Here is a 27,317-nt window from a genome sequence, read left to right on the forward strand (position 1 = left end):
AACCAGGTCTCTTTCCACCGCACGGTTCCCGCCGCCAGATCAGTTCGCAGGAACATCCCCAACTAATTGGTCCCAGATGCGGATCCTTCCGCGGCATTCCTGCCTGCCTTGGCGGCGCCCGGGCAGCCGAATGCTTTGTCTGCGGGGCTCGCGGCTGGCCCCGTTTGCGTGCTTCGGCAGCGATCCGAAAGCCTTGCGCGGGAAAACAACAGCAACACTTAGGAGAACAGCCAGTTCCGTCAGTTATAGATATAGGGCTGGATCCAGACTAAGTCCATTGAACTTAGGTCCCAGTCAGGATTTAACACCAGCACCTTCGATTTCAAGGAAACCCAAACTTAACTTGCTTACACCCGGATCCCAAGCACGGCTACTCTCTAGTAAGTCTTATGAATTCAATGGGGATTCCTCCCAGGTATGTGGGGTTGGGTTTGTAGCTTCAGTCTGGTTCTCTTACCTTCATGACGTCGGTGGCTTAACTGGTAGGGGAACCAGATATTCCCTATAGCCCCCCGCCAAAAAAACTCCGCTTCCAGTCCCCCGCCCCCGTCTTTCCCGAAGCAGCTCAAAAAAAACAAAAAGGAACTTTGCGTACTTACTTCATTGCACTTTGCTACAAAGCAGGCGAATCTTTTCGCTGGCTTTCCTCTTGCTGGAGAACCCTGAAAGGTTTCAGCACGAAGAAAGAAATGTACTCAATTTGCAAAACTGTGAATGCTTCTCTTCGGCTGTTTAATGGGGGTAAAGTTAAACCCCCACCAAACCTCTCGATTTCTTTCTGCAGTGAAGGGTGGGAGAAAAAAATCCCGGCCGCCCCCCCCCCCCAAATCGAGTACTAAAAAATAAGACAAGGAACCAAATGAAGAGTAAGATTTGGGAACTGCGGAGCCATTCCGAGCGAGGGCAACGCGCAGCTCCAGCTCCCGGCGCGCGGGCTTCCCGGCGGAGTGGGAGGAGGGGTGCAGCAGTTTTGCAGCGCGTCGCGTGCGGGAAACTCGCGCGCTGCCCAAGGAACCGGCTTCAAAGTTCCTCGTTCCAGGAATGGGCACTTAAGGGACAACTCGCAATTGCCCCCCCCCCCTTATTCAGAAACGCAGATGAGGGGGGCTTCTTCCCTACTCCGCTTCTTTTCCCCGCCCGTGTGACGCAACAGAAGGTGCCCATTAATGCAAAATCAAAAGAACACATGTTCGAAATGAGGGGAAATGCTTGCATTAATGACCGCCAGTTGATAATTAGCATTTCCACTGTAAGGATTTCGGCGCAGAAGCAGGGCCCGTCAAGAGTTCCAGCCCCATCTGAGAAAATTCCATTAATTTTGTACAATGCAAAATGTTTGGCCATTCCTTCCAGGAGCTCAAGGAAACATAAAGGGTGTCTCTCTCTCTCTTTCTCTCTCTCTCTCTCTCTCTCTCACACACACACACAATCAATCAATCACACAAAACACTTTATAATCTTCACAACAATCCTGTGTTAAGTGAAGAGAGAGCAATTGGCCCAAGGTCACATGTCCTAGTTGCTCTGTGCACTTGAGGCTGCTACAGAGTGTGGCAAGCAAAATCCTACAAGCTACAAAAGCAAATTTAATGCCAAGGATTAGAAACCGGTAGCTATTTAATGATTCAATCAATAAATTAATTCAGTTTAAATACATTTATTAACTACTCTATTTTTAGCACACATTTTTTTATCCCACCTTTCAAGGTTTTTTGTTTAAATGTTCAACGGGGGACTTCCAACAACACCCTTAAAAAAAACAAAGTCTTGTAACAAACTTAAGACAGGTCACAACAACTTAAGCATCCCTTAAAACAAGCGATCAGTAAAATCTCAAGCATGCAGGGCAGTGGCAGGACAGGGAAGGTCATATCTTCTTAAGCTTATGACAGGTCATCAGAGCCAGAGCAAAGTCAAGCCTTACTAGGCAGAGAGTTCTATACTGTTGCTATTGCCACAGAGAGCACCTTATCCTATGTACCTGCTGGATGTGCTCGCTCAGCCAGGGTCTTAAAGAGCAGGGAGGTTCATAAGAGGGAGAAGGCAGCATTTTAAGTATTTCTAGTCTGCTTTTCACTCTGGTCCTAAGGCAGCAGACAGTAACATTAAAAGCACAGTTACCATAATATTAGTAGCAATCAAAAATAAAATCAGCAGCAGAAGCAAAAATAAATAGAATAACATAATGGGCCCAAGTTGTTTTCAGCTTTAAAGGGTTAAAAAATCAGCACTTTGAATTGTGCCTGGAAACAATCCAGAAGCAGATGCAACTATTCTAACAGAGGTGTAATGTGCCCCCTCCCCAAGAACTAGCTCCTGTTAACATACTATCAGATTGTGGGCCAGTGACCCATGCCTGGATGTTTTTCAAAGTTGGTCCATGTAGAGCACATTGGAGTAATCTGGTCTTGATAGAACAGAAGGGGGTGTCACCATGGATAGCTCCAGGGCTTCTTTTTCAGCCAGAACTCTGCTCCAGCACCTCTCTGGTGGGTGCCATTGTGATTCTAAGAAAACAAGGGAGGTGTTCATGGAGAGTTCTGGCACCTCTTTTTCTAGAAAATTGGCACTAGATAGATCTGACTTCTCTAGGAACAGATGCAGCTGGAACACCAGTCCAGAGTGACCAAAAGCACTCTTGGCAGCCATCAAAAGCAGGCAAGACTTGAGGTTTGCAGGTAGTTGACTTTGTACCTCCTATGTATCCTTTCCACATCATCGGACTTCACAAACTGAGAAGTATTAATGACATGCAGTTGATGAAGTTCCATCCACTGGATTTGCTCTGTGGCATCCAAGTTGCATCAAATTGTACAGGGACTCAGGAAGTGGGGTGGGGGTGGGTGGGCAATGGGCAGAGAGAAACTTTTCTCCCTCTCGGTATTACAACCCACAACCATCCAGTAAAGCTGAATGTTAGAAGATTCTGAACAGGCAAAAGGAAGTACAGTATTACTTTACACAATGCATAGTCAAACTAGAATTCGTTACCGCAAGAGCTCCTAACATAAACTCTAGTCCAAGCCTCCTTGGTTTCATGAGGTTTTCTCCATCTCTGGTCTCCATCACACCTACCATTTCATCACCCCAAGTTCTGCCTGGTGGGTGGGAGTGCTAAGGAGTACCTTCTGCCAACCACCCAGGCCATTTCTTGATTCCAGAGATCAACCAAGGCTTTGACAGAAGCACCTGCCAAGGAGACAAAACAATCCTCCTGAGTCATCAGATGGTTTCTGGGTTTCCATATGTTTCTACCCTACTTGTGCAATTGCTGCCTAGGATTTTGAGTCTCTGGATAAATTATCAAAAGCTAGAAATCTCAAAATAATAATGAAATACAGTGCATCTGAAATATGCTTGTAACCAGTGTATATGGTGCTGCTACTCACCATGAGGTTGTTATAATAAATGCCACACTTTTAACATGGGGGGGGGGAGCTGCTGATACTGTATACCCTGGAGTACCCCCAGAAGAAGAAGAAAAACACTGTTTGTAACATTTCCCAAATATTATTTGGAATATATTCATTAAAAAATTGTAACACCGCTATATACCTGGGGTTGTTTAAAAAAGGAAAGAGGGCTGTAGCTCCTTTTAATAAGTAGATTTACACTACATCTTTCTCTTTACAGCTTCCTTTAAGAATCCTTATATTTTGGTAAGTGAAAGATTGAGCCAATTTTCCTCCTGCCAGGAAGCAGATTAGTGGGTCTTTTCACAGAAGCTCCTCCCCTCCTTCTCTGGGACCAAACCAGTTCATTAAGGAACTGTGTGACAAAGGCTTTCCAGGAAAGTGATTCCGTTTTGATGCTGGTGGAGAAAGAACCAAAGCCCATGATACATATTTCTCCCTGTCCAAATGTGTTACCATGCTTGTTTGATCCCTATGTCCCTATACAGTGGTGCCTCGCTAGACAAAAATAATTCGTTCTGCGAGTGTCTTCGTAGAGCAATTTTTTCGTCTTGCGAAGCACCAATGCAAACCGCTAGTTTCCGCAAAAAAAACATAAAATCGTCTTGTGAGGCAGCCCCATTGACTTTTTCGTCTTGCGGGGCAGCCTTCCGCTAGCGAATGCCGTTCGTCTAGCAAGTTTTTCATCTAGCGAGGCATTCGTCTAGTGGGGCACCACTGTACATGTCTGCAACCTACTTTTCTTTTCAGATAGGAAGCCCATCTGGAACCCAAATGGCTGGTGGGATTTTGCTGTGGTGCCAGAGTGGTCACGAATTAAGCCAGGTATTTCTGGGGGGTACTCAAGGATACACAGTACTGGCACCTCCCCCCCCCACACACACACTGGTCAAAATCGTGGCACTTACTGTAACAACGTCATGGTGAGTATCAGCACACACACACCCCCCCGAAGAAAAGCACTGGGTATAGGGCAGGTAAAGACAAAGCTGAGCAGAAAGAGGGTTTGCAAAACCCTAAGTAAAGCCCCTATATGGTGCTTTGTAAGCCCCAACAATCAGCTGATCATCAGTGCTTGCAAAGCACAGGGCTGTGCTTTTGCCGGTTTAATTGCAGACCACATGGGCAAAAATGGGCCACCTGATGTCATTGTGATGCCAGATGATTGGTATGGAAACCTTTGCTTTTTGCCACTCTTAATATTTTATTTGTGCTGGAGAACACACTCCTGTCAGTCCAGTGCAGCTGGCACCCCAGATCAGTAGGAGCACATGAGGAACTCTGTAGTTTCAGTAATATAGAGTATCCTATACAATTCCTGGGAGGGAAAGAGGAAATCAGAGCTTTTCCAGAAAAAGGATTTTATTCATGGAGCAACTGCAAGACCAATTACCAAAAACTATCCCAGATGGGAGGGGGAGGGGGAAGCAGCAGTGAGCCAAATGCAGTAGTGTATATGGAGAGAAAAGGGTGAGAGTTGGCAGCACTGACAAGAGGGAGAAATTAGGGGTGGGGGAGGGTGCTGGTTATTTTTTAAACTTTCCTTCCTTGCAATTTGTCAAAAGCACTTCAGCAGAAGAGAGAACGGGGATCCTCCATGAGAGGGTAAATCCAAGGTCAAATGAAGCTCATGTTCCCAGATTGTAGCAAGAAAACACCATGGAGCACAGTGGTGCAAAGTCATCACCAAACAGTGGCTTCCAGGAGTAAGTTAGGCAAAGTGTCTATGGACCAGTTTGTCCAAAAATGTGTGAAAGTCCAAAGGTTCATGAATTCCAGAGTTGCACTAAGCCAGTATTTGAAAAAGCCAGTCCAATAATGCATCTGTCAATAGAAGTGCTTTTGAAATCGTGCTGCATTCAGAGAGGGGGTAGTCCAAGGTCAGTTATGGACAAAAACCCCTATTGCTCATTCTCAATACTATAGAGAGATTCTAGGCACTGGGTATGTGTATGTTTGGTGCTAGGTAGAAGATCACACAGAAGAGGTCAGTCTCTTGGTGTTATGTATTAACCAGTGAGCATTATTTTGACTGAATTAGGATGCAGAAGAGAAACTGGTCTTGCAGTGTCTTGATAGTCAGCCATGGGCAAGTTGTAGATTGAGAGACGATATAGGAAAGCAAAAACACAATGGAGCTGAGCTAGTGTTCTCTAGCAGCAGATTATGTGTTTCTGAATGCTCACTGTTGGTTTGACCAAGGCATGAATTCAAGACCACCTTCATCAGACTTGGATACCTCTGTCTTCATGTCCTTCTCTGTTTTAGCTCCCTTCTGTTGTGTTTCAGATTGATAGTTACTCAGGGCAGGGACTTGTCCTCTAATACTTGAAGCACCATGCACATTGATAGTGCTATCATTAATCCATCAGCCAATCTGTGTAGACCAGGACCCCCAAACTGCTCAACATGTTCTATGTGCACAAGGAGCCTTTTGGCTTCCGTTTCTCAAACAGTACCCCTCACATTGCCACACAACAAATTTCTTTTGAAACTGAGGGATTTCAAAAGTAGCTTGTTATGTGTTTCTGCTATTCAAAGAACAAAAGTAGAAATGTTGCAAGGCAAGCCCTAGCCCTTGGACACCACCTAATGAGAGTGATCAGATTCAAGAGAGGACAGGGCTTCTGCACCTTTAATAGCAGCATAGAAGATGGAACGTTAGCAGGTTTGTTATTAAAGGTGCAGAAGCCACATCCTCTTTTGCATCTAGATTACAACATCTAAGTTGAGGGAGACCACCCACCCAGCTGTTTGGCCTGCCTTTATCCCCTTTCAGGTATTTTCTAGCCCAGTGTTTTTCAACCACTGTTCCGCGGCACACTAGTGTGCCGCGAGATGTTGCCTGGTGTGCCGTGGGAAAAATTGAAAAATTACTTTATATATAGTCAATATAGGCACAGAGTTAATTTTTTTAACATTTTCTAATGGTGGTGTGCCTCGTGATTTTTTTCATGAAACAAGTGTGCCTTTGCCCAAAAAAGGTTGAAAAACACTGTTCTAGCCCTCTGCAGCACCTAGAACCAGACTATGGAGCACTAGTTTGAGGTCCCAGGAGACCCCAAATTACACCAGAGAGTCTGCAGCAGCAAGTGGCAGTGGTGCACACTAGGAATCGCAGAATTATAGAGCTGGAAGGGACACTGAGGGTAATCTAATCCAACCCCCTTCAATGCAGGAATCTCAACTAGTACATAATAGGTGGCCATCCAATCTCTGCTTAAAGACCTCCAAAGAAGGAGAGTCCACCAACTTCTGAGAGAGTCCAGAAAGTTCTTCCTGATGTCTAATCGGAATTTCTTGTTACTTTATTGGTTCAGGTCCCAGCCTCCGGGGCAGGAGAAAACAAGCTTGCTCCATCCTCCATGTGACAGCCCTTTAGAATATTTGAAGATGGCTATGCCTGCCCCAAGGTAAATGCATGGCAGTAAACCAAGCCAATCAGATGCCTCCTTTGGGGCTCGTGAAGCCAATGAGGGCCCTGGAGCAGCAAGAGAGTGGTCTTGCAGCCTCTGATTAACTCAGCTGGCTGCTGCCACTGGGCACAGGGGTGGCAGTGAATTATGATTAAAATGGCGGGAAGATGCAGCCTTGGGCAGTGAAACTCCCACTGGGGTAGAAATCATATATCGAACAGATGGAAAGCTTTTCAATTTGAGCAGGCTGAAAGCTAAGCGTAAGGTTACCGTAACTTCCGTCATAGAGCTGCAGTATGCTGATGACAACGTAGTGTGCGCATGCTCAGAGGATGACCTCCAAACCATCCTAAATATCTTTGCAGAAGCTTACGAAAAGCTTGGCCCGTCATTCAACATCCAAAAAAACAAAGTGCTGCACCAACAAGTGCAAAATAACCCCTCTGCAGCGCCACAAATCCAACTGAAAGGTGTAATATTGAAAAATGTCAATCACTTCTCCTGCCTAGGCAGTTATCTTTCCACAAGGGCCAACATTGATGCTGAAATCCAGCATCGCCTGAGCTCTGCGAGTGCGGCTTTCTCCCGATTGAAATGCAGAGTGTTTGATGACCGGGACATTCGCAGGGAAACCAAAATGCTTGTTTACAAAGCTATTGTACTACCAACCTTACTGTATGCTTGTGAAACATGGACAATTTACAAACGCCACCTCCAACTTCTCGAAAGATTCCATCAATGGTGTCTCTGAAAAATCTTACACATCACTTTGGAAGACAGGCGAACTAATATCAGTGTACTGGATGAAGCAAAGATCACCAGTGTTGAAGCAATGATTCTTCAACATCAACTTCGTTGGACTGGTCATGTTGTGCAGATGCCTGATTACCATCTTCCAAAGCAACTACCCGGTACTCTATTCCAAACTGAAAAATGGAAAGCATAATGAGGTTTAAAGACTGTCTCAAGGCAAATCTAAACAAAATGTAGTATTAACACCGACAACTGGGAAACACTGCCCTGCGAGCGCTCCAGTAGGAGAACAGCCTTTATCAAAGGTGTCATGGACTCTGAAGACACTTGAACTCAGAACGCAAGGGAGAAATGTGCTAAGAGGAAGGCACACTTAGCAAAGAAAAGTGTGCTCCCACCACCACCGCAGGTGACCACCCAAGGTAAAAACAAAAAGTGGGGCACAAGCAGTGGAGGGGAGGCAGGGAGAAGAGGGGTGTGGTCATGGTAGCTTCCCCCCTCCCCCCAAGCAAGCACCTTGCCCCCTCAAAGCTGGCAACACTTCTGTTAGCCATTCAGAAAACTTCAGGGAAAATGCTTTAATAATTAGTTACCATGGAATGGAAACACATCACCAAGCTTTCCACACTCTTTTGTTAAGTCTAAGGCCCAGGCCAGGTATTGCCTCAGGGCAACATGCACTTAATAGCTCGATTCACAGGAGACAATGTGTTTTATTTAGAAACGTGTGCAGGGAATTCAGTTTTATTTTCTGACATTTTGGAGATAATACAGACTATATTTTATGATAAAATTTATGGTTCTTACAATTTTTCTACCTTTTTTTTGGTAAGAGTTCAGGAGCGTCAATGTGTAAATAGAATGAAGCATGAGATGATAGGCACTTGCCTTTTAATAAGTTCTCCCCCACCTTCCTAAGAAGGGAAAGTGCTCTTCTGTTTCGGTCCTGCTTGTCAGTTTCCCACAGGCATCTGGTTGGCCATTGTGAGAACAAGATGGTGGACTAGATGGGCCATTGACCTAATCCAGCAGGCTCTCCTTATGTCCTTATATAAAGTTGGTTAAATAAAATAAATACTATTCATAAATATAGCAAGAATGGTGAAATGGCAGCAGGATCCGGGCACCGACACCTTTCCATCCTCCCTCCCTCCCTCCCTCTCGCCCTGTCACCACACATATATAGAACACAGCCCACAATATTTGGTGACCGAGATGGACAGGATGGCATGGGTGTACATTTAGAATGACAATTTCATCTTACTTCAATCCTTTCAGTAAGAGCTGTTCGACAGTGGAATTTGCTGCCAAGGAGTGTGATGGAGTCTCTTTCTTTGGAGGTCTTTAAGCGGAGGCTTGACAGCCATCTGTCAGGAATGCTTTGATGGTGTTTCCTGCTTGGCAGGGGGTTGGACTGGATGGCCCTTGTGGTCTCTTCCAACTCTAGGATTCTATGATTCTTTTTGTGGGTCAGTGTGGGTCGCTGCACCTGAGGGCAGTGGGCTCTCTTTGGAGGCAACACATAGGCTACAACTCTGTTCTCTTATCACCTCCCTGCTGCTCCTTGCCTGTCAACAGCTGCTGCCTGAGGCAGCTGCCTCACTCTGGCTAAGGGTAAGTCTGGCTCTGAATGCAGGAGATGTTGCTTCACAAGAGATTTCCTGTTGATGCTTAATCTGATGCTCCATCTGTTAAGTATATTACATTCTGTTAAGTATATTACATTCACTTTTCCGAGCCTGTTCCCTTAAATGAACATTGATTCCCTCGTTGATGATGTGATGCTTAGATCATTCAGCTTGTCCAGTAAAAATCATTTACTAGGATTATTTTGAATGAAGAGGTGTGTGGTATTCATTGCTTTCCAGTAAGGTCCGAGTTCCACTAAGAGCTGATTGACTTAGTGGAACTTGGGTCTCATGGGAAAGCTGCTAAATACAGCACACACACCTGATCCATTCAAAATAATCTTTGCAAATGAATTTTACTAGGATTGATTTAGATTTTCAAGTGTTGATTCAATGTCGGGCAACCTCTCAATTATTTGCCGGCTAAGCCTGACAGGTGATGTTTCTATGGACTATTAAGCTAGAGCTGTGTTTGCACCAAGCCTTGCTTGTCACAATTTCCTCTCAAAAAGTGTGGGGAACCATGCATTTGTGTTAAACAAATGTGAATAGGAGAAACAATAACTACTTTCCACACTGGTCCGCAGTCTTCGTTCTGGCCAGGCTCATATGCCCTACCATAAATTCTGTGCCAACAGGAATTCAGAAGGTAAAGCTTTTCCTGGCATGCACAAGAAGTAGAGGACATTTCATCTGCTTCTGATGACACAACAGTTAAAGGCAGCAGGCCAGGGCACTGCTAGAAGAAAGTTGGCAGCTACAACTCCAGCTCAGAAATGAAAATGTTTCACTGGCCACATGGCTTTTGCTGCAAACAAGAGAATGGAGCCTTTTTACTGTACCACTGTGGATTGGAAGCTGGTATGAATCCTTAGTGACTCCTGCTGTTTCCCATCACTTTTTGCTTGCTAATTATAACGGCCGAAGAATTGATCGCCGAAGAATTGATGCTTTTGAATTATGGTGCTGGAGGAGACTCTTGAGAGTCCCATGGACTGCAAGAAGATCAAACCTATCCATTCTCAAGGAAATCAGCCCTGAGTGCTCACTAGAAGGACAGATCCTGAAGTTGAGGCTCCAGTACTTTGGCCACCTCATGAGAAGAGAAGACTCCCTGGAAAAGACCCTGATGTTGGGAAAGATGGAGGGCACAAGGAGAAGGGGACGACAAAGGATGAGATGGTTGGACAGTATTCTCAAAGCTACTAACATGAGTTTGGCCAAACTGCGGGAGGCGGTGAAGGATAGGCGTGCCTGGCGTGCTCTGGTCCATGGGGTCACGAAGAGTCGGACACGACTGAACGACTGAACAACAACAATTATAACGGGACAGCAATACAGTATTCTATTCAACTTTCAAGGCTGAACTCACCTGCAGTGGCCACCAGGGGGGGCTACATTGGACCATTGGAGCTGTTAGCTTCAATATATTTTGTTACGAGCAAAATGTCTCTCATTGTGACAAGAAGGCTTGAATATATCCAGGAAATTTAGGTTTTGGATGCAGTGCTTATAGGGATAACAATGTGTATGCATAGGCACACACCCAGGTGTGTGAATGCTAGGGTACCCAGTATCAGGGATGGAAACAGATAGTATCCAAGCTGCAGCAGTTTAGTTCAGTCAGAGAAGCTAAATAGGTAGCTATAACGTCCCCAAAGGCCTCATCCTCCATCCTCTCAGATTTTCCAGGTCAGCTCAAGGGAACAAAATTATTCGTAGAGAGCCAGGGACTCATTGCACCTTGGACACACACAGCTTCTGTCCAACAGGCAGATAGTTGTACATGTGACAGACAGCGCAAAACAGTGGAAATACTGGTATATAAACGATGGTAAAATATTTTGCACATTTCAAGCTATACCCATGATGAATGCTGATTTCAACCCATGATTCTCCTTGCACCATTTCATAAGCCAGCTTCCTTTCAGGCCCGTGGTCGTGATCGAACATCCCAGTTACAACTTAGATTTTACAAGGCAACCCCACGCAATCATATTTACTGGAAAGCAAGTTTGGCAATGTTCAATGAGATTTCCTCTACGCAGTCTTAGCCTGTGCAAACCTACCTGGAAGTAAGCCCCATTGGGCACAATCGGGCTTCCTTCCAAGTAAACATGCACAAGCTGGCGCTGTGAAAATAGGATTTAATTCTTGCATAGGATTGCACAGGGCGCTTCCTGAATTCCTAGCATTCAAAGGGATTGCAGAGCAAGGAAAGGGCAGAAGGAACGAGCGCTCGGTCCCTTTAAGAGCTGCAAGCTTGCTCTTTGCATCTCGCCGCACAGAGGGAAGTCTTTTTCTCTGGTTCCGGCAGCTGCAGATGGGGGAGAAAAGGGGGAGAGAGAGAGTTGCTTTTCTTCGCACAGCTTGAAAGCCAGAGATCTGCGTCCCGCGGTGAGTGACTTGGCCGGATCATTGCAGCGGTTCCTGCGGGTCCGGTGCCTCGTACTTTCGCGCCGTTACTCTTCCCCTCTTAATTATTAAGCAGAGTTTTCAGTCTTCCACTTCGTTAATGCTCGACAGAGTTGGCGCTGGGTCAGCAGCTTTGGAGACGGGAGAAAGTCCCCTCCGTGGGCCTGTCCAGTTCTGTATTTCTAGTAGGAAAACGCCAACAGACACTCTTCGAGCCTTTAAGGCGCATTCTTGAGTGTTCAGGATTGTTACGGGGCGTCCCTTGGTGACGGCAAGCCAGGCAGGCCCGCGGGCTGCACAACTTCTTGCAAAGTCCACCGCGTCTGACTCGACAATTCTATGCTGGGGCTCTGTGTGAGACGCAATGGAGAGAAGAGGGTGCCTCTGAGCATGTGCAGCGGCGGACCCGGACCTTTGCCACCGGATCCACTCGCCGGTACAGATTCATAACTTTATTGCGCTTTATTGATAGTCCTGACCCCAGTGGGCTTGTTTTAGAAATTAAGCTTAATTAAGAAAATTAATAGGATATACGGGCACAGAATGCGTGCAGTAAAAGTAGGTTAGTCAGTAGTCCTTCGATGTTGTATCCTGCATTGCATAAGGGTGTGAGAGGTCAAAGGGAGCTCAAGCAGGTAAACTGCGGCTGCCTCATCTTCTCATTTTCCTCCTCTCTTGCACAATAACTATATAAGTACTGATGCAATAGCATTGATTCAAATATTTATTGGTAACTTTTAGGCATCTGCAGTTAAACTTGATTGCGTGTTTAGACCTTTTAATCACCCCCTAAATAAATTCACACATGACGCAGATTTTTGGTTTGGTTTTTGGCAGAATTTAGGCCACAACTTTATTGATTACATAAAAGTGAGTGGTTGCATAGGCTCTGGTTCGACGAGCTCCCTGTACCGTGACAGGTAGCGCTGACCCAGGGCACCAGCATAGGTCAGCCTGGGGTGAACACCTGGGACAGCGGAAAGTGGGGTCAGGCTAGTCCACCACCCAGATGTCCCCTGGACTCGGGCACGGGCACAACCCCTCTCAGGGTTAACCAAACCAATGAGTCCCTGGATTCCTCTAATGGAATACCCTTCGCATAGGGATGGCTAGAGCGTTTTGCCACCCCATCACCTGAACCAGAGCCTATCTGCAACCTTACAAGTTGTGATGATTTGCTACGCAGCAGGCGAAACCCAAATGGCACCAGCCAATCGGCCAAGTGGGGAAAATTCCTGCTGTGCCCCGTCCCGACGACAGGCGACACATGACGGCATAGCAAGGTCAAGCACAAGCCCTAAATACAGGGAGAGGTGGGTGGGTTTCTGATGCGCTGGCCCAAAGAGGAAGCTCAGGGACATGTGCAGGGGCTTAAGTAGGTCCCTCAACACGATTTCTCAGCTTTGATGTCAGCTGTGCTCTATGGAGGGAGTGCATACTGTCCTTGACTTACAAATACCATTTCCACTTAGGCTGCTTTTTATAATAATAACAATTTGTTATTTATACCCCGCCCATGTGGCTGGGTTTCCCCAGCCACTCTGGGTGGCTGCCAAAAAAAATTAAAAGCACAATAAAACATCAAACATTAAAAACTTCCCTAAACAGGGCTGTCCTCAGATGTCTTCTAAAAGTCAGATAGTTGTTTATTTCATTGACATGTGATGGGAGGGCATTCCACAGGGCAGGCGCCACCACCAAGAAGTCCCTCTGTCTGGTTCCCTGTAACCTCACTTCTTGCAGAGAGGGAACCGCCAGAAGGCCCTCAGAGCTGGACCTCAGTGTCCAGGCAGAACGATGGGGGTGGAGACTCTCCTGCAGGTATACTGGGCTGAGGCCATTTAGGGCTTTAAAGTCCAACACCAACACTTTGAATTGTGCTCGTAAACATACTGGGTGTTTGAAGCAGGGGTCTTGTTTCCCACCTGTTGGTTCTTGTGAGAAGGGAGTGGTGAGCCCGGGCAAAACAGACGCCTAAAGGTTCCACCTCAATGCCAGGCTTTGGTTTGAGGCGGCCTTGAAAAGCCTTCCAAATGGTTAATTGTGCAGTAAATTTTGCTTTCTATTGGCGTTTGTGGTGTGTGTGTGTGTGTGTGCACGCACGCACACACACACACACATATCTAAACCATTTGAGGGCAAAGGCTGCACTGCAAACTGAGAATAAGACCCTGAATATTGAGACTTGTGAAATGTCATCAGTGTTCAATCAGCATTCCATAAATTTAGATGTTACTAGCAACATTTTACTGTGTTTTTATATGTTCTGTAAGCTGCCCAGAGTGACTGGGGAAACCCAGCCAGATGGGTGGGGTATAAATAATAAAACCTTCATCATCATCATCATTGTTATTGGACTTGGTAGCCCTCATCAGTGGGTGAGTGTAAAAGAATGATGGCTCATGTTGGCTGAGGCAGGAAAGGCAAGCACCATTCCTCTTGCTCAGAGACATTTTCTTGGGGTGTGGTGGGTCAGCCTTTGACCTTAAGCTAATCTTCTGCCTGGCAATCAGCTGAGAAGCTTCTGGAACTTTGGGGAAGAGCAGCAGAAACTCAGTGAGTCAAGAAGCCCTTAATCATTGTCAGGTTTCAAATATCCCTAGGGGCAGACCGTCCCAAGCCCATACTTCACTGGGAACTGATCTAACCATGATAGCAGGGTCACTCTGACCTCCCCTGCTACTGGATCAGAAGCCAGACAGGAGCAAAGACCAAATGGGAACTATGCGTGACCGCAGTGGGGTGCCGGGTAACCAGTGGAGCAACCACATCCCAAGACAATTGTACCATTGGAGGGGAAAGTTCAGGATCAGTTGTCAGTTCACTTCTCATTGCGTGCTTTCTCTCATTCACCCTTTTTTTTTCTCCCAGGGGAAGGAAAAAAAAAGTATTTTAATGTATATGATATACAATAAGGGCTCATAAAACGATCGCAAGCAATAGATGCTGAAAAACTAGAATGACTTGAAACTGTAGCACCATGTAGCACTCAGTTCCATGAGGTGGGGAGATAATGTTAAAAGCATGCCCTAAAACAGCCGTCACTAACCTGGCACCCTCCAGGTGTTTTGGACTACAGTACAGCTCCTGTCAGTCGCAGCCATTACAAAATATCTGGAGGGTAGCAGGCTAGCAAATGTTCCCTTAAAACACAGTCTTTACAATCTTTCGGGGGGGGGGGAGGCAGCCAGCCAGACAAACCTGCACTACCTGATATATTTGTTTCAGTGACTGGATGCACGGGGCCAGAATCTGTTTATCGACTTTTTGTTTGTTTGTTTATTACATTTATATGCCACCTTTTCTCTCAAGGTGGTGCAGATAGTTCTCCTCCCCAAATTATTATCACAACAATCCTGCAATGTAGGTTAGGCTGAGAGATGGTGTGACTGGCCCAAGGTCACCCAGTGATTGGGGATTCAAACCCTGGTCTCCCAGGTCATAGTCCAACACACTAACCATTATGCCACACTGATCAGCGTTGGTGTCTCCAGGGGTTATGAGACATAGGTGAGGCTGCCTTCTCTGGTAACACTATCATCACCAGGAGACACTTCTGTTGTTTCATTTCAGACATGATCTCAGAGATGAAGTTAGTGGTCCCCTGGGGCCACATCGCAGCTAAGGCATGGGGATCTCCACAAGGCCGCCCTGTCCTCTGTTTGCACGGATGGCTGGACAATGCAAACACTTTCAACAGGCTCATCCCCCTACTTCCCAAAGGTAGGATTCGTCATTGGGTTCTGTGTTGTTTATTTCTTTATTTAAACAGCTGGCTAACAATAGTTGTGGTGCACAAGTAACTTAATACAATGAAATTGTAGTATGTTATACAGGAGTGTGGTTTGGCACTTGACTTGTTTCTCTTCCCTTTGTTCTCTTTCAGATTGTTACTACATGGCCATTGATCTTGCAGGACACGGCCTGTCATCCCACCGCCCACCTGGGGCAGTCTATCACTTCTTGGATTATGTGGGTGACGTGCGCAGGGTAGCAGCAGGTGAGCCTGTTGGATTTGTTTGTAGCCTGTAGGCAGTTTGAATTTCTCAGTGGCCTGGATCTCTTGGCTGCTTTCAAGACAGTTTCTCTCACATTTCCTGGTCAACCGAAGCCAGCAAGTTCTCCCCAACCCACTTTCAAGGCCAGACATAAAACTTTGTAGCCCTTGCTTTAATTAGACAGGCTCCAAAGCCTCTAAAATAAAGCACTAGTCAAAACTGGCACATACACACAGTTACAGTTTTATAGGTTGCAAATTCTCAGTTTAACAATTCTCAAGAGTAGGTGGAAACCTTTCACCTTAATCTAGTTCGGTAAAACCGGTTAGTAGGCATTGAGCTTTGAAATCATTCCTGTTTTTTTGTTGTGGAAGGCAAATAGTGCCCTAGTTAATCATTGTGAATGCCCTTCTCAGATGCTAATGCACAGCCACTGTGCATAGGACAGAGCCTTGTTGTTTGAGCTGAGCATCTATGAACATTCCCAGTGTAATTTAGGGTATTGGCTCCCATTGCAGCCGTAACCATTTCCTAAGCCCCACCCCCTTTTAACCAGGAACATCCATTTCTTCCTGTGCAGCTTGTTAGCTGCCTGTTTTTCAAAGAACTCAATCAGGCATTCCCTTTTAGAGGGACTCCCTTGCCTGTCGAAATAAATAAAAAAATTAAAAAATTGTCCAGTAGCACCTTAGAGACCAAATAAGTTTGTTCTGGGTATAAACCTTCGTGTGCATGCACACTTCTTCACATACCTATATGAAGAAGTGGTGTAAAGAAGTGTGCATGCACACGAAAGCTTATGCCCAGAACAAACTTAGTTGGTCTCTAAGGTGCCACTGGACAATTTTTTTATTTTTTTAAATTTATTTCGACTGCGTCAGACCAACATGGCGACCTACCTGTCTCTTGCCTGTGACAGCCTACACTAGCTTTCCCCAACCTGGTGCCTTCCTGATGTTTTGCACTATGATTTCTAGCTGTGGCTGTTGGGAGTTGTGCAGAATATCTAGAAGCACCAAGTTGAGCGGTGATGTGGCTAATGTTTATATTGTGATGCTGCTGATTGCCTGGGGGCTTGTGAAACCTGGGCTATCTGGTCTTAACTCAGCCTCTCCTTTGCTCTCTCTCTCTCTTTTTAGCAATGAAATGGAATCGGTTTACCCTTATGGGCCACAGTTTGGGTAAGTGACTCTTGTCCCCTGAGGAAGCTGGTGTTTCTCACACATAAGTGAATCCTCAGCTTCCTGCCATTTCTCTTTCTCTTTGGCAAATCACTGCACCTCTCCCCCTCCCCCTTTCCTTGTTTGTTCACTTATCAAATTATGTTCCTGTTCTCTCATTGCTGGTCAGTTTATACCCTTTGGACTATATGGGTGGTCAGTGTGGTTCATACTCTGTGTTCATATAAACCCCACTTCCTTTTCTTTCCTACAGGTGGGAGTATTGCAGGCATGGTGAGTATATTCTTCTCTGGGCATTTTCATTATTCCCTCTATTTGCAGTGTTCAGGGTTTGAGTGCCACTGATTATGTAGCAAGAACAACACCATCCATACACAAGAGGAACATATCAGAAGGCTTGGAAGAATTCTGTGGTTTGCAGAAGTGTGTTAGAAAAAGGAAAAACAACAAGACACGCCCCGCCCCGCCCCCCCGGAACAGCCCAATGAGAATTGAATGGCCATACCATGCTGACTGAGTTGGGGTGGAGGAGAAAATTTTGGGGTGGCGAAGTAGGAATAGAAGGGCTAGGATCTTGAACAGCAGCACCATAGACTGCAACACTGTGCTGTGGGTCCCATTTATCTACACTGATAGCAATCTCCTTTCTCCGAGTGCTGGTCTTTATGTTGCCAAACGGGCACCATCCATCTCCAAGAGGGACGGGTTGGCAGGCTCAAGACCCTCAGCTTTTCAGAAGTACAAAAACATATTTAGGAAACAAACTCTTAATAGGAGAGGGATTTTAAAAATAAAAAATAGCCCAGTGAAGACTGAACATGCTCAGTAGGCATGGAATGCTGTCTGGCTGTTGGAAGTTTAATAGAAAACCAAAGGAAGTGGACAAAGACTAGACCATCCTCCAGAGGAGTATTCTACACTGCAACATTTTGTTGCAGAACTCACCTGTATAGAAATGTCTCTTCTCAAAACACAGTTTCTTTCTGTGACAAACACATAAGAGAATAAGAAATGCTATCTAGACAGAGGTGATAGAAATTACACTTTTTGTTCCTGGGGTAAACGAGCTAAACTTCCTTTCTTTTCCCCTCTGTCTTCCTAGTTCTCTTGTATTTTCCCCGAACTGGTGGACAAGCTGATCCTGGTGGAATCCTATGGTTTTTATCCTGCACCTCAGGTTAAATTCTATTTTTTTTCCTACCCTTGCAAAAAAAAAATGGCATGAACTGAAGAAGCTATATAAGTTTACTTGCTAATAGAAGGTGGTTATTTTTGAGGTAGTGTTGAGCCTGGTGTGGGGCATATGGGAGGCAGCCCACCTTTGCCCTCCTTTATAAGGTGGAAGGCTAGTGGGTACATGGCAGGTAGGTTAGACAAAATACTTGTGCCCTTTTGACAGTGCCCAGGGCTGCTGCTGTAGATGCAGCACCACAACTATTCGCTGCACTCAGGCCTAGGCTGGACGCTAAACACAATTTATGTAATTAGCAATTTTTAAAATCACAGGTGTGGGTTGGAACCCTGATGTGAGTTGAGCAGCCCCCCGTGCAATTTGGGCAAGTGCAAATTGTTTGCTATTTGCTTCAATGACTTACCGTATTTTTTCGTGTATAACACGCCCCTATCTATAAGACGACCCCTATTTTTGGGGACGCAAACGAAAGAAAATGGCTCCCCCCCGGTTCATTCCCCCTCTTCTTGCTGCCCTTGTTTCCCTCAGGCAGGCAGCAATGTAACCCAGCAGAGCCCGAGACGAGGAAGGGGAGGAGGAGGGACGCCATTGCGTTGCTGTGAGGTGACTCCCGCCCTCTGTTCTCTCCTCCCCCTCCAGCCACGGACTGACTTGCTCTGTGGTGGTGCTGCTGCCTGCCTGCCTGCCTTCCTCGCTGGTGACTGGGGCTGCTCACACGCTTTCTTATTTATTGAGGGAAGTGGGGGAGGGGTGCGGGGAGAAGAACATGAAGGTGGCAATGGGCAGCCGTGGCGGCAGCAACAGCTGAGGCGAAGCGAGGCGGCAAAGGCAGAGGACGAAGAGGGCAGTGAGTGCAGATCATCTCCTTTTCGTTATTATATTATCCTTCGGCTCCCCACAGAGGGAATGGCTCATGCTGGGGCTGTGGGAAGCGACGAGCCCTTGCTGGGCACCTCCGGCCGCAGAGACGGCCAGTCTGTGACGCGGGACACACTGTCTCTGGAGATCACTCACCAGTCAGATCTGCGCTGCCCTGCACGCACGCAAAACCCGCCTATCAGCTGCTCCCTTGCAGCCAGAAGCCGCAGCAGCAGCAAAACCACGCCAGCCCTTGTTGCAGCCACTAATAACACCACTGACTATCTCAGGCTAGCGGAAGCAACAAATCCCACGACACCAAAATGCACTGACTATGGATAAGACGCCCTCCCATTTTTGGATTACACGTAGGTAGCCGTGTTGGTCTGCCATAATCGAAACAATAAAATAAAATAAATTCCTTCCAGTAGCACCTTAGGTAAAGGGACCCCTGGGGATTCGAACCACCGACATTCTGATTGACAAGCCCTAGGCTCTGTGGTTTAACCCACAGCGCCACCCACATCCCAATATGATAGTAAAGGTAAAGGGACCCCTGACCATTAGTTCCAGTTGTGTCCGACTCTGGGGTTGCGGCGCTCATCTCGCGTTACTGGCCGAGGGAGCCGGCATACAGCTTCCGGGTCATGTGGCCAGCATGACTAAGCCGCTTCTGGAGAACCAGAGCAGCACACGGAAACGCCGTTTACCTTCCCGCCTGAGCGGTACCTATTTATCTACTTGCACTTAGTTGTGCTTTCAAACTGCTAGGTGGGCAGCAGCAGGGACCGAGCAACGGGAGCTTACCCCGTTGCGGGGATTCGAACCGCCGACCTTCTGATCAGCAAGCCCTAGGCTCTGTGGTATGAGCTTTCGTGTGCATGCACACTTCTTCAGATACACTGAAAAAGAAGTCACCAGACCCTTATATATAGTGAGAGAGTGGGGAGGGGTATTACTCAGAAGGGTAGTGGGAATGAGCGATTGGCTGATAGGTGTGGAAAACCTGTTGACGACTGTTAACGACTGCAATTGGTCTTACAGGAAAAAGCAAGGGGTGAGATGGCTAAAAATAGCTTTGTCATGTATAATGAGATAAGAATCCAATGTCTTTGATGAGATAAGAATCCATTTTTTGGATTCTTATAATGAGATAAGAATCCATTTTTTGATGTTTGTTTTGAGGGGAAAAACCTCGTCTAATACACGGAAAAGTACAGCAGTCATTATCCATTTGTTAGGGAACTCACACCCCTTTCCTTTAGTGTTGTAGATTTCCAGAGTTATGAGGCAGACTTGCAAAGAAGAGAGGCACAACGCTCTGAATATGTTGTCAAAGAAACTGGAAATCCGTGGTTATTCTGATTACTGCTTTGCAAGAGTTTAGACTAGACGACCCTTTGGATTCATTCCAACTCTACAATTCTGTGAATCTGTTGGGAGGAGCCAACAGTTCAGGCTTAGCATCACGTGTAGATTTAGGACCAGCCAGTGGATAAATTAACTTTGAAAAGAGCCATTCCCAGAGTTGTGTTAATTACTGAAAAGCAGCAATGAGGAAAGGTGATTGCTACCTCCCCACATGATGATACTTTTCTACCACTGCCACTTTTAGGTCTTTTAAGTGCTGGCTTTAATTGGAAAATAGATAAGTAAATGTTTTCATATATCTTGTGAGCCATCTTGGCTCCTGCACTGGGAGAGAGGCAGAGCAATATATAAAATAAACATTTAATTAAAATTTAAGTGATATTTTTTCCAGCTGGAAAGTATTTCTTGCAATTGTAGAGGCAGTGGGTGAAAGGCAAACTTGCATGCTTAAGTTTCTGGGATGTGATTTAACCCAGCTCTCGTGGCAATCTTGGGGTCAGTCAAAATGTGTAGACAAAAAGCATTTCTCTCCCAAAATTAGCAACTGCATGTGCCAGTGATGGGATACAAAGAATTTGATCTATAACTCGGGGGTCTCTAAGAGGTCTATTATACTAATACAGCAGTGTTCTGTCTAAGGCTGGGCGATATTTGGTTTTCAACACCATGATATGTCACGAGCTAAATAAGGGTGGAACTAGGTAGAGGCATTGACTGGCTTCACAGTTTTTCCCACAAGGTGACTTTTGCACACACATCATGATTCGCAATATATTGCCAGGTCAAAAATTATGAAACCAAAAATCACAATATGGACTTCAAACTGCTTTAGGACGATATATTGATATACCGCCCAGCCCTAGTCCTGTCCCATGTTTACTGGTTGCACAGAATGACATAAGCTTAATCAGGACACATTTGTGTGTGACTTTCAGGGAATTTAATTGGCTCTCGTTCCTAGGAGGATTTCCTCTCACAAAAGCCATCGCCCAGGCTCTGTTATTGTTTGTTGGCTCTCTTGTTGGCAGGGTTATCAAAGGGGCCCAGGATTACATGCAGAAAAGAAGCCGAGGTTCCTGTTTACCCCTAGAGATGCTTTCTCACGTTTAGAGGTGAGGTCAGAAGGCACCATGGCATTGGAAGTGAGGCCTAGTGGTGTCAGGGTACCTAGAAAGAGCTAATGCTTATAAATTCCTTTACTTTTGTCTTGCCTTCCCAAGAAGCTAATACTAATGTTGTTTTGTATACCTTGTGAGGGGCTTTGGGTGTAACAGACTTCTGAAAGCAGATGACTACGTCTGATTTATAGGAAGTGGAGAAGATTTGCAAGTCCCAGCGGGAGGTAATTGAGGAACTGCTGAATTTTGAGACCAGCAAGTACCATTCCCCCAAAGTACGCAGTCCTGAAGCAGCCCTTCAGAGGTGAGTTCCCTTCTTTGGTCTCTGGCAACCATTGGGTGTTTTGTCCCTGGGGGTCCTGCCAAACATAGCTGCCAAATCCATTATTCTGAAAAAGGAAATATTCTTTTATTTTATTTATTGCATTTATATCGTGCCTTTTTCTCCAAAGAGCTCAAGATGGTGTGCATGATTTTCCTCCTTCTCATTTAATGCCCACAACCCTGTGAGGGTAGGTTATTGCTGAGAGGCAGTGACTGGCCTAAGGTCACCCAGTGAGCTTCACAGCTGAGTGAGGATTTGAACCCTTGTCTCCAACATTCTGACCACTGCATCATACTGGCTCCCTTGCAGAATCAAAACCAAGATATTAGAATGAAAAAAAAAGACAACCAAGGAAATGGTGTTCAGAACATAGGTACTTAGCAACTTAGTCATGTTCATTAATTTCAGTGGTTCCACTCTTGAGTAAAACTTGGTTGAATACCACCCACTTTTTTCGTCACCCCCCCCAAAGGAACATAACTGGTGTCCCTGGTTCATACCAGTGATTTCTCAAGTCCAGTTTGATTGCATCACCATTGAATGCTTTCTGAAGTGTACAAGGCATCAGTGTTGTACAAGAGCTGAACATAGATTCAGGATGGACAAATGTGGCTGGTTAACATTTGATAAGGGTTAGTTGTGGCGGCATTACCAAGAACGCAGTTCTTGCCTTCATCTTACTGGCAAAATTGTACATGTTTTGCTTGACTTGCCTAGGTTATTGGAAGCAAACAGCCATCTAACAGAAGAGAGTGCCAAGGTACTGATGGAGCGAGGGGCTTCTGAGGTGGCAGGAGGTAAGAGGCTGATACAAAGAGATGCCTGTTGGTTGTGTTTCACCGAACCTGCAATTAGGGGAGCAGAGCTTGGTGGCAAAGCACATGGGAGGTCTCAGGTTTAATAGCTGGCATATTTGTTGCCAGGGGACTGTTGCAGTCTTGTGTGAGACACTAGAGACCTGCTGCCCATTGCACTAGTGGCTAGCTGGCCAGTGGTCTGACTCTGCCTGAAGATCTAAAATGATCTAGCACAATCAGTGGTGCATTCTGTGGCCAAATATTCAGAATTTATCTTGTTTGTATGATAGTACTGACATGCTGCCTTCCAAGGCAATTTATGAAGGGATTGTTGAAACCATAAAAGCTATACAAATAAAGCAAACAAATTACAAAATTTAAAAACAGCAGCAGTTTGAAATTAAGAAGTTTACCAAGGTCTAAGTTAAAACCCATTTCAGTCCAGAGGTGCTACTTATGGGAGGGAGTTCTTAGGCGCTGAAAATGTCAGTCTTGAGGGTTCGCCAGTCTGGTGGATTTTGGCCACAATCTCTGAGCGGGTCCTTGCAAGGCCATTCTTAAGGCCCATCTTCAAATAACCTTGCCCAAACAGTTAGCTAATGCAAATGAAATGGAATATGTGCTATATGCTCTGAGTGCCTGTTGTCCACAAACATCCTAGTGCCGTGTTCTGTACCAGCTGAAGTTTCCAGATCATGTTTAAAGGCAGCCCCATACAGTCCAGTCTGGCTGTAACCAGGGCATGTGCCACTGAGGCAAGGTCCACTTTCTGCAGAATGGGTCACAGATGATGAAACAGCCTAGGCTGCTAAAAGGCACTCTTAGTCACCAACACCACCTGTGAAGCTTCCATAGTGTCCAGGAGACACCCCCCTGCCCCCACCAATATAAACCTGGTCTTTTAGGAGTTGTGCATCCTCTTACAGAACACTCTGCAGTCCTCTTTCCACGTATTTAAATTTTAATTGTGACAGCCAGTTAAACTTACCATTTATAGAATAACATCCGTCCCCCTCAGCTGTGTTGAGAAAGAAGCTGGGGGAAAGTTTGCAGGAAAAAAAGTTGTACAAAATGTGAGATGTGATTCTTCTCTTTCTCTAGGTTTGGTTTATAACAGAGATTTAAGGGTCCTTGTGGTAAGTTCTGATCTAGTTTTGTTGAATGTTTCCCCCTGTATTTTTCACCCACCCAAAGGGTGTTGGAGGTACATAAATTAGAGCAGAGCCCTGCTCAGGCATGGGCTAGCTTCTTTTATGTTGGTCCTCTAACCTTAGTTTCCTCATTTGTCACAAAAATTGCAGTGAGAGCCTGTTGGCTAGATTGCAGAACATGGGAATATTTAATTTCCACCTATTTCTGGCTAACTCCGTAGGGCTCTTCATTTTTGTAGACAACTGGTATTTCAGTGGGTCTCCTGTGAATCACCTTAGGACCAAAAGACTGTTGACCTGTGGCCAGGTATTGGCAAGAACAATGCCATTTGTGGAGCACCTCCTAATGCCCCCCTGCCCATTGATTGGCAACAGAGAGTAAAGTGGGGTGACCTGCTCCACTTTCTCTCCGCCAATACAGAATAAAGGGGCAGCGTAGTATTGGGTTGATTTTCAGGAATGCATGAAAACTATCAGGTTCTAGAAGAAACCCCTTGCGTGCTAAGCCAGTCAAACAGACTAGATGAATTATGTTCCTTATTTGTCATTTTATATCAATATGCAGCAGAACAGCAGTTTTGTGTCTCTGGATCAATGTTGCACCATCCTGAAGAAAATCGAGGCTGATATACTGATGATCAGGTAAGTGACATGCAGATGTAACCAGTGCCTAGATCTGCCTGAGAGGGGAAAAGGTCAGGGGCAGAGAATGAAGAAAAATGGATTGCTTCACTGATCAGCCCCAAGCATAAGACCGAATCAGTCCTCCTTAGAGCACTCCTGTAGTGCCTAAACCTTGTTGCAGAGTAGTACTGAAGTGCAGTGCAGTCTTACACGTTTACTTCCAATAAAGTCCTACTATTGTCAGTAGGCCTACTTCCACCTGGGTCCGCGAAGCACCACTGCTTTAAAAATCATGAAAATATATTGAGCTTGTGGTAAATACCAGCTTAGCCACATGTTTAGCCAATTTAGTTTGTTGTTGGCATCCGTCTGTCTTGAGGGACAATGGAGTGCACCTCTGGGGTGAAGTCAAACTGCTGTGTTAGCAGCACTTAAGTGACCTTCCCGTGGCACAACCCTGGGCAGTGTATGGAGGTTCTGGGCTGCCCAGATGACGTCCCCCCTCTCGGCCTCACTAATGTGGTCCAAAGGGAAGCAGAGCAATACGTTTGGCACCAGCTTGGCTGCAGTAGTTGCCGGAAGGAGGCGTACAGGGCACCATCCAGCCGTCTTAGGGAATCCATTCTGGATTTGCGCAGGGTTTGCTCCTTAGCCTGTTCATCTCCAGAAGATACTCTGCAAAGCAACGGAGGTTTAGGATCAGTTTCCCCCCTCTCCCAGATGGCTCCCTTTCCAGGTTGACAAGCCCTACCTGCCTCTCACTTCTCTCTGCACCGCGTGCAAAAACCACCTTCTTGCCGGTGGACCCACTATTGGTCTCATCCACTCCATCTGCCAGAGCCTGTCCACATGCAGGGGAAGTTCCTGACTTGCTGAGGATTTGAGACCCAGCAGCTGCACTCGCCTGATTTAGCCAGCCAGTTTCTGGACTGTGACCACTGTTGCGTGCTTCTAGGTGGCCCAGATGAGAACTGAGTGCAGGGTGGGGACCAAAGGTGAACAAAATACCCCAGAAGTGCTATCCCTACTGTAACACCTTATACACCCCAAATCTAGTCTATCCTTTTTTCAATGGTACAAGTGAGAAAGATCAGTTCAGGTTATCCACAAAACTAATGCAATATCCAGCACCCTCTTCTATTTCTGGGAAATTTCTATCATGCAGATTATTTGAACTTTGTGTTCTTATTTGCAACCAGAACTAAGAGCTGATTGTTTTATTCTAGAGCACAAAATGGGATTTTTACCAATCCTCCTAAAGGTAGCACCCCATACTTTGTAGAGCCACTTGAGGAAGCATTCAGGACCAGCCTAAAAGAGGTGAGTGCAATTCCTGAGGGAACACAAACTTGCTCCGAGCTGTTTTGCATTGGCTTTGCTGGGCAGCTGCTTTTCTCGCTTGGGGTTTCCATGTATTCAGTTGGGAGGGAGGGTGGCAAATGATGCAGTAGTACAGCTGGATACACCCCCCCCCCCCATTATGAGAGAGGCTTAAGGGGCTGTAGTGGGCCTGGGGAACCTCTGGTCTCTTCCTGCTGGCCAACCTTGACAGGTGGTCAGGACAACTTGATGCCACATGATTGACAGGCAGGTTGCTCCACCCAACTGTCAAAATCCCTTGTGTGGAGATTGTAACAATGACAGGGGAGAAAGAAAGAAAGGAGCATGTCTCCTGTGCTCTGCGATGCTCCCCAAATGCATCATTATTTTTGCTTGCCTTGGCTGACCAGGATTTAGCCTCCTGCTTGGAAAGGTGGACTAAAACGGAGGGGAAGGGGTCAGGGAGAGGAAAGAACAGGGTAGCTTGAGCAGCATTTCCAGTGTGCAGAGGTTCCTTACCTCTCTCTGCCTCTCCCCCGGAGTTGAAGCAGAATTATGCAAAATGAGCTTGCATGTGAGATACAGAATGTGATATTGTCTTTAAGCCCGCACTGAACACAGGTGTGGTTAATGTTCAATAAAGCTACTGAATTGCTTTTGACCCTTTTGCTGCCAGTTGTAGATGCTTCTGGATGGACTAATCTAGCCCCCCTATTACAATTCCCTACTCCTAGCATTTAACAGCTTTTCTGTTAAGTTTCATTGTTCCATATTTCTGGGTTTTCTTTCCCATGGTCCATCTCTCACTGTATTCTCCCTTGTTCTTAGCGTTACCAATTTGTGGAAGTTGCTGGCAATCATTTTGTCCACCTGAATGAGCCCCAAGTCGTGGCCGGGATCATCAACACCTTCTTAAATAAGGACCAGAAACCCAGAGCCAGCCTGTAAGCAGTGCCTACCTCCACCATCATGACTAACCCTTCCTAGAGAACAGATGGATGCCTTAGAAAGAATCAGTCCTGAGGAGGATGCCATGGGACTACCTGCAGAGCATCTTGCACAACTACCTTGTGGCGCGGTGGGGGCAGCTTGCACAGACATTTAGCACGAACCATTCTTTGTTCTGTTTCTACTGAATGGCTCAGTCAGATTCAGTTCTTCATGAGTGCCTTAGTCCAGATACACATATGTTGGGTGAGTGGATTTGTCTTAAAATGTTAATTCATGTCCTGGATTATGATTTTCTGGGCCAGAACCTGGTGTTCTAACTAGGTAACAACTGTTAGTTCAGTGAAGGAAACATTTTAGCCACTCATGCTAGTTTAGGTATTAAAACTAAGTTTGTCGCAGCTTGCACTTGTAGGAGTGGTACCTTTTCCCCCATATAATTTAAAATACCTCTAAGATAGGGGTCCTTTCAGCAGGGGGCTGGTTCACTGTCCCTCAGACCTTGGGGGTGGGGGGGCGGACTATATTTTTTTTGGGGGGGGGAATGAACGAGGGACGATGAGCGGTGCGTGAAAGGGCTCGCTTTAAATGGCAGCTGCTCGAGAGGGGTGATCAGCCAAACGCGGCTCCTGTGTCTTGCGAGTGGCAGGGGCTGGTGGCGGGACGATGAGCGGCACGCGAAAGGGCTCCGGAGAGGTGCTGACACCAACAAAGCCCAGCCCCCTTCCTCTTCTAGGCAGGGCGGGGAGAAGCCAGGAGGGAGGGAAGGAAGTGTTGCCGCTGCCATGGGATGGAGAAGGAAAGAACGT

At 46.1% G+C, this 27,317-nt stretch overlaps 1 protein-coding gene across 6 annotated transcripts; it reads left to right on the forward strand.

The window, feature by feature from the left end:
• Nucleotides 1–65: 65 nt before the first annotated feature.
• SERHL2 (serine hydrolase like 2) lies at nt 66–26,914 on the forward strand. 6 transcript variants are annotated; one of them, XM_033161527.1, is made up of 13 exons: nt 66–380; nt 15,199–15,348; nt 15,512–15,625; nt 16,763–16,804; nt 17,058–17,077; nt 17,907–17,981; nt 21,254–21,337; nt 21,535–21,647; nt 22,386–22,465; nt 23,567–23,601; nt 24,182–24,258; nt 25,467–25,560; nt 26,389–26,914. In XM_033161527.1, exons 1-13 carry the CDS (start codon nt 77–79, stop codon nt 26,506–26,508), a joined length of 1,308 nt encoding a protein of 435 aa, XP_033017418.1. In that variant the 5' UTR covers nt 66–76; the 3' UTR covers nt 26,509–26,914. The 6 variants fall into 6 exon arrangements, with proteins under 6 accessions (XP_033017418.1, XP_033017419.1, XP_033017421.1 ...); XM_033161530.1 differs by lacking the exon at nt 66–380 and adding an exon at nt 4,973–5,119; XM_033161531.1 differs by lacking the exon at nt 66–380 and adding an exon at nt 9,247–9,277.
• Nucleotides 26,915–27,317: the final 403 nt, after the last annotated feature.

Source organism: Lacerta agilis, chromosome 10, assembly GCF_009819535.1.
Source record: "Lacerta agilis isolate rLacAgi1 chromosome 10, rLacAgi1.pri, whole genome shotgun sequence".
Lineage (NCBI taxonomy): Eukaryota > Metazoa > Chordata > Lepidosauria > Squamata > Lacertidae > Lacerta > Lacerta agilis.

Coding starts and splice junctions, on each gene's coding strand:
- SERHL2 (XM_033161527.1), top strand. CDS start 77: ATGCGGATCCTTCCGCGGCATTCCTGCCTGCCTTGGCGGCGCCCGGGC. Junction 17,078..17,906: donor GTGGGAGTATTGCAGGCATG/GTGAGTATATTC, acceptor CTGTCTTCCTAG/TTCTCTTGTATTTTCCCCGA. Junction 24,259..25,466: donor GCTGATATACTGATGATCAG/GTAAGTGACATG, acceptor GTTTTATTCTAG/AGCACAAAATGGGATTTTTA.